Consider the following 13,403-nt stretch of genomic DNA (forward strand, 5'->3'; position numbering starts at 1 on the left):
TGAGTACTTTTTTCCACCACTGGATTTTACTGTGCAGGGCTGTGTGTGTGTGTGTGTGTGTGTGTGTGTGTGTGTGTGTGTGTGTGTGTGTGTGTGTGTGTGTGTCGGGCTGTGTGTGTGTGTGTGTGTGTGTCAGGATGTGCACATCTGTGGTGCATCAAGCAGCAACATGGCTTTAAAAATGTCAACTCCAATTCAACACACACACTCAAACACAGAGCCAGACACCACATGCGCACGTTTTGTTTGTATTGCTATACTTGTCGGGACATCACAATTGACAAAGAAATACAATTTTTGCAGTTTTATTTTTTACTTTTGCCCCTTTTAACCCCAACCCTAAAGCCTGTGTTGTACTTATTCGAGTGCCGAAAATAACAGACTTACTTGTGCACTTACTTTGCACAAGCTCATAACACATCATGGTGTGTTTTCTGAGCTTGACACTGCTGCTCAACTAATTACTAATTGGGCGTAACTCCAACCACAAGCTAAATATGTAATTAACCATAAAACAACTCTTATGAGGACCAGGAAAACTGTATTCACAACGTCTATTTCTCAAATTCTACTGTACTTGTGGGACTATTCCCCCCCTCCCCCCAAACACACACACACACACACACACACACACACACACACACACACACACACACACACACACACACACACACACACACACACACACACACACACACACACACACACACACACACACACACACACTCACTGGGGGGATGCAGGAGACCATAGGACAGTTCGGGGTTGTCTCTGTATCTCTGACACATCTGGCTGGCGGGTGCCGGGACGCGCACATCCGCGCGCACGCACGCCTCCTGGCTCGCACTCAGTGGCTGGACGTCGCTCTGAGGGGAGGGAGAGAGAGAGAGAGAGAGAGAGAGAGAGAGAGAGAGAGAGAGAGAGAGAGAGAGACAGAGACAGAGAGACAGAGACAGAGAGAAAGAGACACACAAAGAGGTCCAGTCAGCGTTGGACGGGACGGGACGGATGGGGACGGGTCGTGGCCACTCTGTGGGTTGTGTAACATCATTTGGCTTGGACAGCGGCTCTGGCTGCGTATTTGGGTCAGGGAGGACAGTACTATTTTGGACTGTGGTTCTTCTCTGGATAGAATAATGTTATTTTGTGTTCAAGAATAAAGTGAGACAGCATCAAGAATAAACAACGGTTTATTTGTCTCTAACCCATACAGGTACAAGCAGTGAAATGTTCCGCAAAGACTAATCTAATAATGCACTATAACAACAACATAATCTCTGTGTGTCTGTCCGTGTATGTGGAGAACTGCGTGGCAGATCACTTTCAAACTCGCAGTGCCTGTCGCCGAAGACCCGACGGGCTGCGTGCCCACCATGAGGTCGGTCGGATCGCCGGGAAGACCGCTGAGCCTTATATACCTAATAATTCTACTGATATAAGAGAGATATTGGCACTAAAGGTGGTGCCATAGTTTTGCACTTTTTCTGGTTTTCATGTGTCTAGGAGGTTGATAGTACTTCATTAGACCCCTTGGTGTGGTTGTCATGAGCAATTATGTATTCCCTTTGATTTAGGGGGTTCTTCCTGGAGGCTGACACCTTGTGGGTCAAAAGTGTTGATCCAAAAACATTGATTAAATGACATCATATAATCATCCCCTTTTACCATTCACCCAACACTGTGGGTGTGGCTAACTTCAGCTGGGTCACCACCCACTATGACAACCAGGCATACAGTACTTAATGAACTGGTGGGTGTGGCCACATAAAAACCTAATTTGAACTCTTTCTGTACACTTTATTGGAAAAAAAATCTTCCTCCTAGTATAATCATAATATCTGATAATCATGTTTTAGGGGGGGAAAAAATCATGGCACTCCATCTTTAACGCATCTAAACAAGTCTTACTCAGGAACGGTCTGCGTCCCTTATATATACATGGAGATCTCTGTATCTTTCTGTCCATGTTCCTATTTATGGCCAAATTGTGCAACTAACTTGGGATTTCTACAAATTGAATACAGCTTTTGTTTTGTTTTTGTTTTTGGTCCCTGTGGCTCTCACAGCGACAGGGGAAAAGCTCTTCCTAAGCCTTGGGCTCAGGACTGTGAGACACCTCACCATCACCACATCAACACCTACACTCTGTTGGCCCTTCATAAGCCAGTGTGTATTATAAACACTGGAACTAATCCACTAATGTTTTTGGCTGATACATTTGAATTTGCCAAGAATGACTATTGGAAACTTTGATGGTGTCTTTTTTTAGTGCCGTGCACACATGGACGTAATAAGCCCCGTTACGTCAGGGCTCACGTGTGACTGAAAGCACAGAGCTTTTTACAAGAACAGACTAGTGTTTGTGGTACCGGTATATCAGCGCAATTTTTTATTTCAAGGAGCCCCATTTGTCAAATCATCAGTGTTTATTTAACTCAAATGTACAAATGGAATCAAATACGCCCGTCTGACGCCTCATTACTCCAACTACGTGGCTACGTGTGTGGTTAGGGTTAGGGTTAGATATAGGGTTAGTAATGGGGAGAGTTGGATGAACGCAAAGTTGGAGTAATGCGTGTTGGAACAACGCTACACTACACACCCAGGAGTTATAGAGCCATAAGGGTCTATAAGAAAGGAAGCCGAACTAAAATAAGTTTTACTCTTATGTACCTGTACAAAAGACGTAACAATAAAGTACAACCTTGAACCTTGAATCTGGGATCCCCTGGGACCCCTCAAGGTCTGGCTCCAGTGGGGATCTCTACGTGATCTGTCTGTGACGTCAGTCATCCATGACATCAGATCTATATGACGTATGAAACTACACACTCTGGCAAGCTACAGACTACACTAAGACCGGACGTTCGATTGTGATGTGGTCTGCATGGCTGCCAAGAGGCTCTTCATCATCAAGCTCACTGTCCCCTAAGAGGAAGGAATACCAACAGTATTTGAGAGTCAGGCTGCTCAAGTATTCAGACTTGGCTGCAGAGTGCTAAGACCTGGGCTGAGCTGCCTACAACCATCTGCCCGGTGGGAGTTGGATGCTGGGGGCTTTGTGGACAGATCGGCAATCTGGCTTTTGGCTGGAATGACAACAGGAGAAAACCTGCAGAGGGACATCAAGGAGCTGGCAGAGGAGAGCGGGGGAAGCAAGCTACTGGTTGTGGCTGCAGAGGAGTGACATTAGTTAGGGTTCAACACCGCAGTAAATAAGGCAGCTGCAGGGGGTGGCGGGGAGACGTCTGTTGTTAAAAAACACTGCAACACTCGTGGTGAAAACAACTCTATTGGGTTGTCAGCGCAATGGCTGATTTACGCCAGAGCTGGACAGAGCACAACAAGAAGTTGTTAGAGCCATGGCACGACAGTCAGAGGGATGAACGACTGGAGCAGGACAAGACACTCCGCTTCACACGCTAAACAACCTCTTTAATGTTGCTGCCAAACCAGTGCTGGGAAGTAATGCTTTTATTCAAGCACTGTATGTAAGTAAAACTTTGAGATGAGGTACTTTTACTTTGACTTAAGCATTTCCTTTTACAATACTTTATACATCTCGGAGGAAAATACTGCGGTTTCTACTCTGCTACAATTATTTGAAAACTTAAGTTACTTACTAGTTACTTCTCAGATTTGTATTATTAATACAAAACCCCTATTCCAATGCAATTTACAATTACACTTTAGGCATTTATCCAGAGTGACTTAGAGTTAGAGACTTACATCAAATCAAATCAAATCAAGCTCACAGCGTAGATCCTCTATTTTCACATTTTGATAATTTGTGTACACTTCTGATGCCAATACGTTTAGCACTTCCCCTCAAGTAAATGTCTGAATACAGGACTTTTTACGTTTAAGTAACAAATCTCAGTCCATCTTCCAGCACTGAAGCCAAACCCAGGGAACCACAGAGCTGATACGCAGCCAAGCTGCGACACCGCTGGAGGAGACTATGTTTAGAAGATAAAGAGCAGCAGTGAGCTCACCAGAGGCAGGACGGTGTACGCCACCCACAGTGCCATGAGAAGGTCCTTGCTGTAGCCGTTGAGGTAGTCGGCCTGGTGGAGCAGGCAGTGGTCGCTGTTCTCCTGCAGCACCTTAGGGGTTCCGTACGGAAGGTGGAGGTGGCGGAGCTCCGCTCTAGAACCTATAGCAGGCAGGCAGGGTTCCATTTGTTAAAGATGGGGTGATGTGTTTTTTGTACTTTTTCTGTTTCCCATGGGTCTATGAAGTTGACGTTACTTCATTAGACCCCCTGGTGTGGTTGTTTGTTATGGGCAATGATGTCTTTCCTTTTGTATTTTGGGTTGAAATCTTTTGAGTCAAAAGCGTAAATAAAAAATTGGATATTCGTTAGACCCACGCCCACCCCCTGCGCTCATTGGAGGAGACATTTCGGACGGGATAAACTGCAGATTCAGATTACAACACCAGGCCAGAGAAAGCTCAGAGAGCGGGCAGGTCTATGGGCTGGATCCAGGCTACCTAGAACCCCCTCAAGGAATCTTGGAGGGTCCCTCCCTGGATAACCTGTGCTCTAGAAAAACTAGCTCTTAGGGACATCAAACCTTCTCTGAAAACCATGAAATGCAGTATGGACAAGTGATACTCACTAGAATTAGTTTGCAGTTGTCTGTTCATCGTTCTCTCCTGAAAAGAAAGTGTTTTTTTTTTCCGTTTGTTAATGAACTTTATAATGTTGTATGTACACAGTGATATAGGCTACATGAAGTACACAATAGTGCCCATAGAGCATGTTGCTGTGTCCTGGTGCTCTATATGAAATACACTACGATCCATGCACTCTTATGTGTCTCCCTATGACATAGGGAGACACATAAGTGCATAGGGCCTATACATAGTACATAGGATAACATTGGGTTGTGTCCTGATCTAGGGATAGTCAGCTCTGTGCATAACTGTAGTCCTGCGGGTTTCCAGCAGGTGGCTTTACCCGTTTGCTCTTCCAAATAATTTCCCCACCTTCTGGAAACCCAGAAATTATGCGTACTTCGCATAGATTGTAATATTGCCAAAATACTTTTTTCTAAAGTCTCATTCAGTTAACTACATATTTTTGTCTTTGTCTTTCCGTAAATTAACGCCCTACTTTGTCCAACTACAGTGTTGCACAAAAGTAGCAAAAACAGCAGCTCTACAGTGAGCTTGTAGATTTTCTTTTGCTATTTTAGAATTTGTTAAAGTGAAAATGAAAATGTCTTGGACATACAAGGTTTCCACCTGACAGAGACGCTTTAACTAATAAGCCTGGTAGAAACATACGTCTGCCTTGGTGATGGACCTGCAGCTGCAGCCCAGGTCGTCAGCTGGCTCCGCGGCACTGGCGTCGCAGGGCGTGTCATGGGACAGCGGGGCGGGGTGCACCGGCTGGTAGATCGGCTGCTTCAGCAGGTGGTTCAGACTGCCATGGGTCCCGTTGTTAGGAGCGGGAGCAACCTGAAGAAGATCTGAGACAGAGAGAGAAATGAGAGAGAGAGAGAAAAGAAAGAAAGAAAGACATAATTATTTTGTACTGTACAGATAACAGGACAACACTATTTGTCCAGGCCTATCCACCACTGCAAGTGAACCCCCTAAGGCAGGGATACACAAACAGCTGAACCTGTGGGCTCTGCTCTGGCGTCCAGTGAGTGTGCAGACTGTGCACGCACGCACGCACGCACGCACGCACGCACGCACGCACGCACGCACGCACGCACGCACGCACGCACGCACGCACGCACGCACGCACGCACGCACGCACGCACGCACGCACGCACGCACGCACGCACGCACGCACGCACGCACGCACGCACGCACGCACGCACGCACGCACGCACGCACGCACGCACACACACACACACACACACACACACACACACACACACACACACACACACACACACACACACACACACACACACACACACACACACACACACACACACACACACACACACACACACACACACACACACACACACACACACAAAAACACACTCACTTCCTTTTTAATATTATATATATATTAATATTTTCAATAAAACACATTTTATTCTGATGTTACACTAACTATGTAGGCATGATGGATGGATCAACAAGCTCACATTGTGTCATGCTGCGACTCTTTGTTATTTTGCTATTTTCAGCATGCGACCAAGTGTCAGCCATTACGACGCCATCAAGGCCCATCAAAATATTCTTTTGTTGACAAAATAAACTGTAGATTTAGTTAACTGAAATTTTATGATAAATTTCAGATGACTAAAATATGACTAAAACTAAATGAAATTGTATTCTAAAGACTATGACTATGAATTTGCTGTCAAAATCAACATTGGGCTCCAGTACAGTAAAAACAAAGTGGCTTACCGCACATGAGGTTGTAAACTTCAATATTCTCAAAAGGGGCAACAACAGTCCTGTGTTTAAGTCCTGGGCCATAGCCAATGAAAATAGTCTGGAAGAAGTAGAGATAAACACAGTTAAATTCATACATTTAGTGTAGGTGAGTCATTATAAGGTTTAACCCCCAAAAAATTGATACAAAAGGTTTTTCAATGGATTCTGGTAGTATTGGGTGTGCTAAATAACATACTCAAAATCTACCAAAATCTACCTCCCCGAAAGCCGCCATTTTCAAGATGGCGTCCGAGTTGACTATGGGGAGCTTAACTCATTCTGTGCCTATCCCGAACATGTTCGGGATATGTTCAATCCAAAACAATTTTTTTTTTATTAATTGACTTACCCTGAGCTGCTTGTAGAGTCGTGGGTGGTCCTGGCTCGTCCTACGCTAGCCAGCTAGCCATTTTACATGGTCCGACGATATATTCCATTAAAAATGGTTTAAAATACATTTTTGAGACCCCCAATGTTCACCGAATGTTCAGCGCCGCTTCCGGAACGTAGTCCAGTGTGCCTATCCCGAACATGTTCGGGATTTTTAATGAAATGAATAAAATGATCCGAGGCCTTCTGAAGCCTGAGCCTAAATTTAAAATCCAGTGGTCCAAATCCTGGGGAAGCCATGCCGGCCGTGAGCCGCGAACGTAGCCGCGAATCGCCGCCGAATCCAATGAAAAACCACATCTTTGGAGGCCCATATCTCTGGATTGTGTTTTTAGGGATGTGGCGCAAGGTTTATTTACGGCGAAATCGCCGAAAAATGATCTTTAAAATGACAAAATGGGAATAGCTATTCTGTTAGCATTATCATCCGGGACCTTTCCATGACGTGCACGAACGTGAGCACGCGCGTCACTGCAACGTGAGTCCCCGGATGCTAATGCGCTCGCCTATGGGAGAAAGCCTGGCATTCTTTGGCGCCATCTAGGGGCTGGCACTGGTAGGGTTAAAATGGCTATATCTCGAATAGAAAAGATTTTGCTAATATTTTGTCAACTGATTCTGGTACCTCTGGACATTCTTTAGAGCATACTAAAAATAGAGGAAAATATTCCATTCAGAAAGGCTTCATTTTCAAGATGGCGTGTGACTGGCGTCCACGGTGGCTGCAGGAGCTTTAAATGCCTATAAACTGGGATTTAATATGTAAAAAATCATAACAATTATGCACTTGGTGACACGTTTTTGACTTTTGGCATGGTGTTGGGTACGGACATAAGGTTTTCAAAAACCATCTGCAACAATTTGGGCTAGTCCCCTAGTGGTCTGTTTGAAATTAATCTATTATTAAATTGGTTTATACATGGTTGAAACCCCAAATAATTGATGGAAGAGATTTTTCAATTGATTCTGTTACTATTAGGTATGCTAAATAACATCCTAAAAGCTTAGGACAAACAAACCACTGAAAAGGCATAATCTTCACGATGGCGTCCATGGGAGCTTAAAATGCATATAAATTGGGAGGGAATATGTGCCATCTTGAAAAGTATGCATTTCCAGTAGTTTTTTTCCCCCCCCTCAGCTTTTAGTAGGCTATGTGATTTAGCATACCCACTAGTAAGAGAATCCATTGAAAATTCTCTTCCATCAATTATTTGGGGTTTCAACCATATACTGACCTATTTAATATTGGATTCATTGCAAACAGACGACTAGGGGGTGAGCCCAACTTGTTTGCTATCTTTTTTGAAGGCCTTATGCCCATACCTAACACCATGCCAACAATCTAAAACTAGTCACCAAGTGCATAATTGTTATGATTTTTTACATATTAATCCCAGGTTATAAGCATTATAAGCTACCAGCAACCATCATGGACACGCCATCTTGAAAATTAAGCCTTTCTGGAAGGTGTATTTTCGTAAATCTTTAGTATGTTCTCAAGCATGTCCAGAAGTACCAGAATCAGTTGAAAAAGCATTTGAAATTTTTTTTCCATTCGAGATATAGCCATTTTAAGCTCCCCGCAACCATCTGGGACGCCATCTTGAAAATGGCGGCTTTCGGGGAGGTAGATTTTGGTAGATTTTGAGTATGTTATTTAGCATGCCCAATGCTACCAGAATCCATTGAAAAACCTTTTGTATCAATTTTTTTGGGGTTAGGCCATATTTTCTCTTAGAATGACTCACCTAGTGTATATGGAGACATATACAAAACGAAGGAAAGAGATAGACAGTAGAAAATCACATTGATCCATCTTTACGAACAAGAAATTGCGACCACAGATAATTTTCTCCCGGTCTCAAACAATCAGTACCAAATAAAAGACTGTGTAAATATTTAAAAAGGTTTACTTTTAAAGTGACTATTATGGAAACTACTTATAGAGAAAGTTTAAATGTGTGTACATATTTTATGTTTACTTTTAGCCAAATGAACTAGGTGAAAATTCTGCTAAAATAGTTGAACATTCTGCATTAATAGCAGATCTACAAGCTCATAGTACATCGCAATGCAACGTGTTGTAAGCTATTTGTCGTAGAAATGAAGCATATAGGGTTTAAGTAGTTAAAGCAAACTTGTATGTCTATTATGGAAAAAACTATACTATAATGGAAGTTGTAAATACGTGGAATGTGGAACTGAGTGCAGATGATGTAACCCTGACTATTTTAAGTAGTATGGTTTGTTTGTCTATATTGGGTCAGCCACACAGAAACACGCGCACGCACATCGTGAAGACATTTGTACGACAGACATTCCTTTTGCTCAGACACCTGTTTTTGGAGAGAGTAACGTTTGTTGGCTATTTATACCGAGTTAAATTCCAGTGCAAAACCACGACCAGGAACTGACACAGACATATCATATAAAGAGCAACACGAAGGTGGCAGACGGCAACCTTGTAAACATGGGTCTCGGAAAGAAACAAAATGAACCCGAAGCAAAACATGTGTGGGTGGCTTACAACTACAACCACTCTAGTTTGTGTAGTCAAATGCATTTTTTGGTGGATGTCTGCACTGTTCATTTTACAGACCTTAAATGGTTGTAGTAAAAGTGAATTTAAAGTACACTTTACTGTAGGTGTGGTATTGTAGGTGAGGCCCCACTATATCATACTAATATAATAATATAGGCCCCACGCCTTGGGGAGTTGTTTGTCACAGTACATTTGCACATACGTGAAATGTATTCTCTGCATTTAACCCATCCTATAATGACTATGAGCAGTGAGCAGCCATATGTGGCGCTCGGGGAGCAATTATGGGTTAAGAGTTTTGCTAAGGAACACATCGACACGTAGCTGCCTGGCCGGGAATCGTACCTGCTACAACCAGGAGCTCTGGCTCCCCAGGCAGACTCCCAAACCACTCAGCTACAGCCGCCCCCCCTATGTGGAATTGAACCCGGTTTTGTGCCTGGATGTGGATTTACAGACACTTTATCATGTGTTATATGGTGCAGTGGTAGACTAATGCCTGACGTATGCTTAGTTGCACACCAGTGTCGCACACCAAAAGCTCACAACACCAGATGCTTATTTTCGGTACGCAACATGGCGCGCAAACAAGTATAAATCAGGTATAATAGTTACAGAAATGAGCTTGTGAAATGAAGGTCACCGGTCAGTTCAATTTCCCAGGCAAGTACCTGGGACGCTGTATAGTACTCTTTATTCATTCTTCATTGAATGTTCTGCATTTAGCAGACACTCTATATCCAGAGCGAGGTAAACACAAGGTAAACATCGCATACATCAAATGCAGAGACAGTGTAGTGCCTCAGTAATCTAGGATCATAGGTAAACCAAGAACCTAGCATCAGTTTTGTATAATACAACAAATAATCTGTAAATTGAATTGAAAAATCTCGTGAACGTCCTATCATCTCCTATGTTTACTGGTGCTAGATCCCACGAGAGTGTGTTGCTGAGACAGAGAAAGGTCAATAACAAAGTTTTCTCCTGATTTGTCTCTCTTTTTTAATATGAAAATCATTGGAAATATTGTGTGGCTTGTGATGATCAGGTCCAACATTTAGTTCTGGGACCATGGGGCTAAAGAATGGTTAAGATGCTATGTTCACCTTCGCTCTTCCATTGGAAATAATAGACCCCAACCTTCTTCCGGTCTCCTAAAAAGGTGGCCACCTACTCCGCGTAGATACGGCAAGTAAACCGGAGATGGTGAGTCTTGCTATTTCCGTCTTGGGGCTATACCCGGTATCCTGGTACGGTTCATTTCCCCATAGCTTAATTTGATTGGCTCTGCTGAAGATTTGAACTGGAGACAGACATGTGAAGGTTCAATCTGCTACAGAGAAAATCAAACAAAGCTAGGGGAAAACAAACCGGAACAGGAAACAGGTACAGTATGTTACTTTCTGGAAACCTGGGACTTAAGTTATCCACAGAGGTGCTGCAGCCGTCAAAGTTCATGGCCTTTGCATGGGGACACAGTTTACGTGTCAAAATGTACCGCCATGCTAAAGATGAGCATGCCTTCTAAACGAACCTTAGAAAAATAAAAAACAATAGCAGCGATTATACAAAGATCATGTGGTACATTCAGCCACAGTTCTGGTTCACTGAGTGACATAGGCGCCGAGTCTGTGGGGTATGGGGGGTTGCGGCACCCCGCGAGACCAAGCCGAAATTAACACGTACGGCTTCGTTTGAGGGGAAAACACCAGCCCCCCCCACATTCCTGTGGGGGGGCTGTGGGAGAGATTAAAACTAAACTGTTGGGAGGCGGAGCGCACCCATAGCCTATTTGCATGTATGCAAACGTTGCCTATAGTTCTTTTGTTTTAACCGGGCAGGTAGAGCGCTCCCATATAGCAGCAGGTAGAGCTCACACGGCTGCTGAAACAAGTCCTGACTATCCACGTAACGTCATGCAGCTCAGAGAGGTCATTTTCAGGGCTGTGGAGTAGTGATGGGCAATACCGTTCATTTCAGTGAACGGATCATTTCGTTCACGGTAATGATCCGTTCAAAAGATTCATTCGTTATGTCCAAAATATTACTTTCCATAAATGATGAAAATATTTTCACTACTTTTGCGTGACACTCTTGAATGATTTTTCATCTTTAAGTGATGAAAAAACATAAAAAGGAGATACAAGGTTTAGATTGGTTTTGCATTCAAGGAGCTTCCTTCCTTTTTAATATTTTTTCAATAAAACATAATTCATTCTGATGTGACACTAACTACGTAGGCCTGATGGATGGATCAACAAGCTCACATTGCGTCGTGCTGCGACTCGTTGTGAGCTTGTAGATCAGCTATTTTCAGCATGCAACCAAGTGTAAAATCAGCCATTAAGACGCCATCAAGGCCCATCAAAATATTTTTTTTTGTTGACAAAATAAAGTTTAGTTTAGTTAACTAAAATCTTATGATAAAATTAGACTAAAACATTTCAGATGACAAAAATATGACTAAAACTAAATGAAATTGTATTCAAAAGACTATGACTATGAATGTTACTTTGATACTATGGTGCTTAACTGTTGAAACATGCTGAACTTTCATTGAAAAATGTACCACTGTACTATTGACAAACTGTAAATAAAGTATACATTTGAGGGAAAAAAAAAATCCCTTTTTTGCGACGACTGGGGGGGGGGGGGGGGGGAAGTAGCCCTCGATATGGCTTCAGCCCCCCGCGGCATGGACAAAACTCGGCGCCTCTGCTGAGTGAAACTTCTCTCTCCAGACAACAACATTTCCACAGTGTGCTTCCTGCACAGCCATGTCTGCTAAGCAGCAATCTAGATATAGGCTTCGACTAATTTGGGTTCCAGTTAGTAGTAGTTATTTTATACCAGCGCCAAGGTACTGTAACGCGGCGGACATCCACTTTATGTTCTGCTTCCGAATTTTTGAGACTTGAGCGAGCCAACAGTCTGTCTCTGTTCAGCGAGAGATTTGTGGATTAGGGTAAATTGTTGTATTAAACTAAGCTCTTTATGAAGCCATTATATTTATGGAGTTTGACGTTTCTCCCTCGGTTCTGTTCCTAGTTGGGATGAAAATACTGTGGTCACTGGTCGTGGTCAGTAGCTCTGCCAAGCTCGTGGAATTTTAGATTGCTGGACAACTTGTTATATCTCAGATTTACGGCCTTGGGCCTGCATGCATGTTGACAGTCTCTGTCAACAACTTGAAAATGCAAATATGCATTTTGAAATAGCCAAACAGTCGCTAGCATAAACTGTGATTTAACCAGTGGGCAGTTAAGCGCAAATGCTGTAAAAGCAAAACTATATTTAGATACGATTTCAGACACATACAAAATAAATAAAACGCTCACTTTCACACAAATCTGTATTTACCAAGAGATTAGAGACACACCTCCGGTCTCTCTAGTCATTGAATAAACACTACATACTATGACCAGGGTCCCCCAACCAGGGCTCTATACTAGGTCAGCTAGTATTTACCTTCACACTGAATCTCTTGGCAGAAAATTACTGACCGATTGTAGATCTGCTATTTTTGCAGAATCTTCTCCTCCAGAATAGGAACGCAATGGTTCAAGGGCTTAACACCTGACACTTCAACATAAACTACATGTATTAGACTGAATCCAACTGTGGCAAGCATTTATAGCAAAACCCCCCATAAAAACCTAATATCTCCTCTGAAAAAAGGGGAATTCCCTCTTGGTCAAGCGGTAGATGTTTGATTCTCTATCCCTACGTGGGACACCCAGGTTAAAATCTCTGGTGTTCAACATAGAATTACTCAAAGGACGTAAAGTCGTAAACTATCTTCCCAGAGTCTAGGCATGGACACACCAAGGTGTAGGTGTCTGTGCCTGATAATGGTTCATATTATTTACAGTGTGTCCCGCACCATCTATGGTAGTCAGAGAGACAGACAGAGAGAGAGAGAGAGAGAGAGAGAGAAAGAGAGAGAGAGAGAGAGAGAGAGAGAGAGAGAGACAGACAGAGACAGAGGCTTGCACCCGGCAGGCACATCACGTACTGTAGGCAATTATTTTATGGAATGCACTCATTTCTGGCAAAA

At 43.2% G+C, this 13,403-nt stretch overlaps 1 protein-coding gene across 2 annotated transcripts in view; it reads right to left on the bottom strand.

Annotated features, from left to right (window-relative positions):
• The window catches only part of enpp1 (ectonucleotide pyrophosphatase/phosphodiesterase 1), a 75,980-nt gene that overhangs the window by 10,700 nt on the left and 51,877 nt on the right, over window positions 1-13,403 (bottom strand). For both annotated transcript variants that reach the window (XM_080743978.1, XM_080743979.1), the window contains 5 exons: window positions 6,382-6,469; window positions 5,293-5,477; window positions 4,623-4,659; window positions 3,996-4,156; window positions 731-866 (listed from right to left, as the gene is read on the bottom strand). In XM_080743978.1, the coding sequence (XP_080600104.1) occupies window positions 731-866; window positions 3,996-4,156; window positions 4,623-4,659; window positions 5,293-5,477; window positions 6,382-6,469 (607 nt within the window). The remainder of the gene's footprint in view (window positions 1-730; window positions 867-3,995; window positions 4,157-4,622; window positions 4,660-5,292; window positions 5,478-6,381; window positions 6,470-13,403) is intronic.

The sequence above is a fragment of the Nannobrachium achirus genome, assembly GCF_963921795.1.
Source record: "Nannobrachium achirus genome assembly, chromosome: 16".
NCBI lineage: Eukaryota > Metazoa > Chordata > Actinopteri > Myctophiformes > Myctophidae > Nannobrachium > Nannobrachium achirus.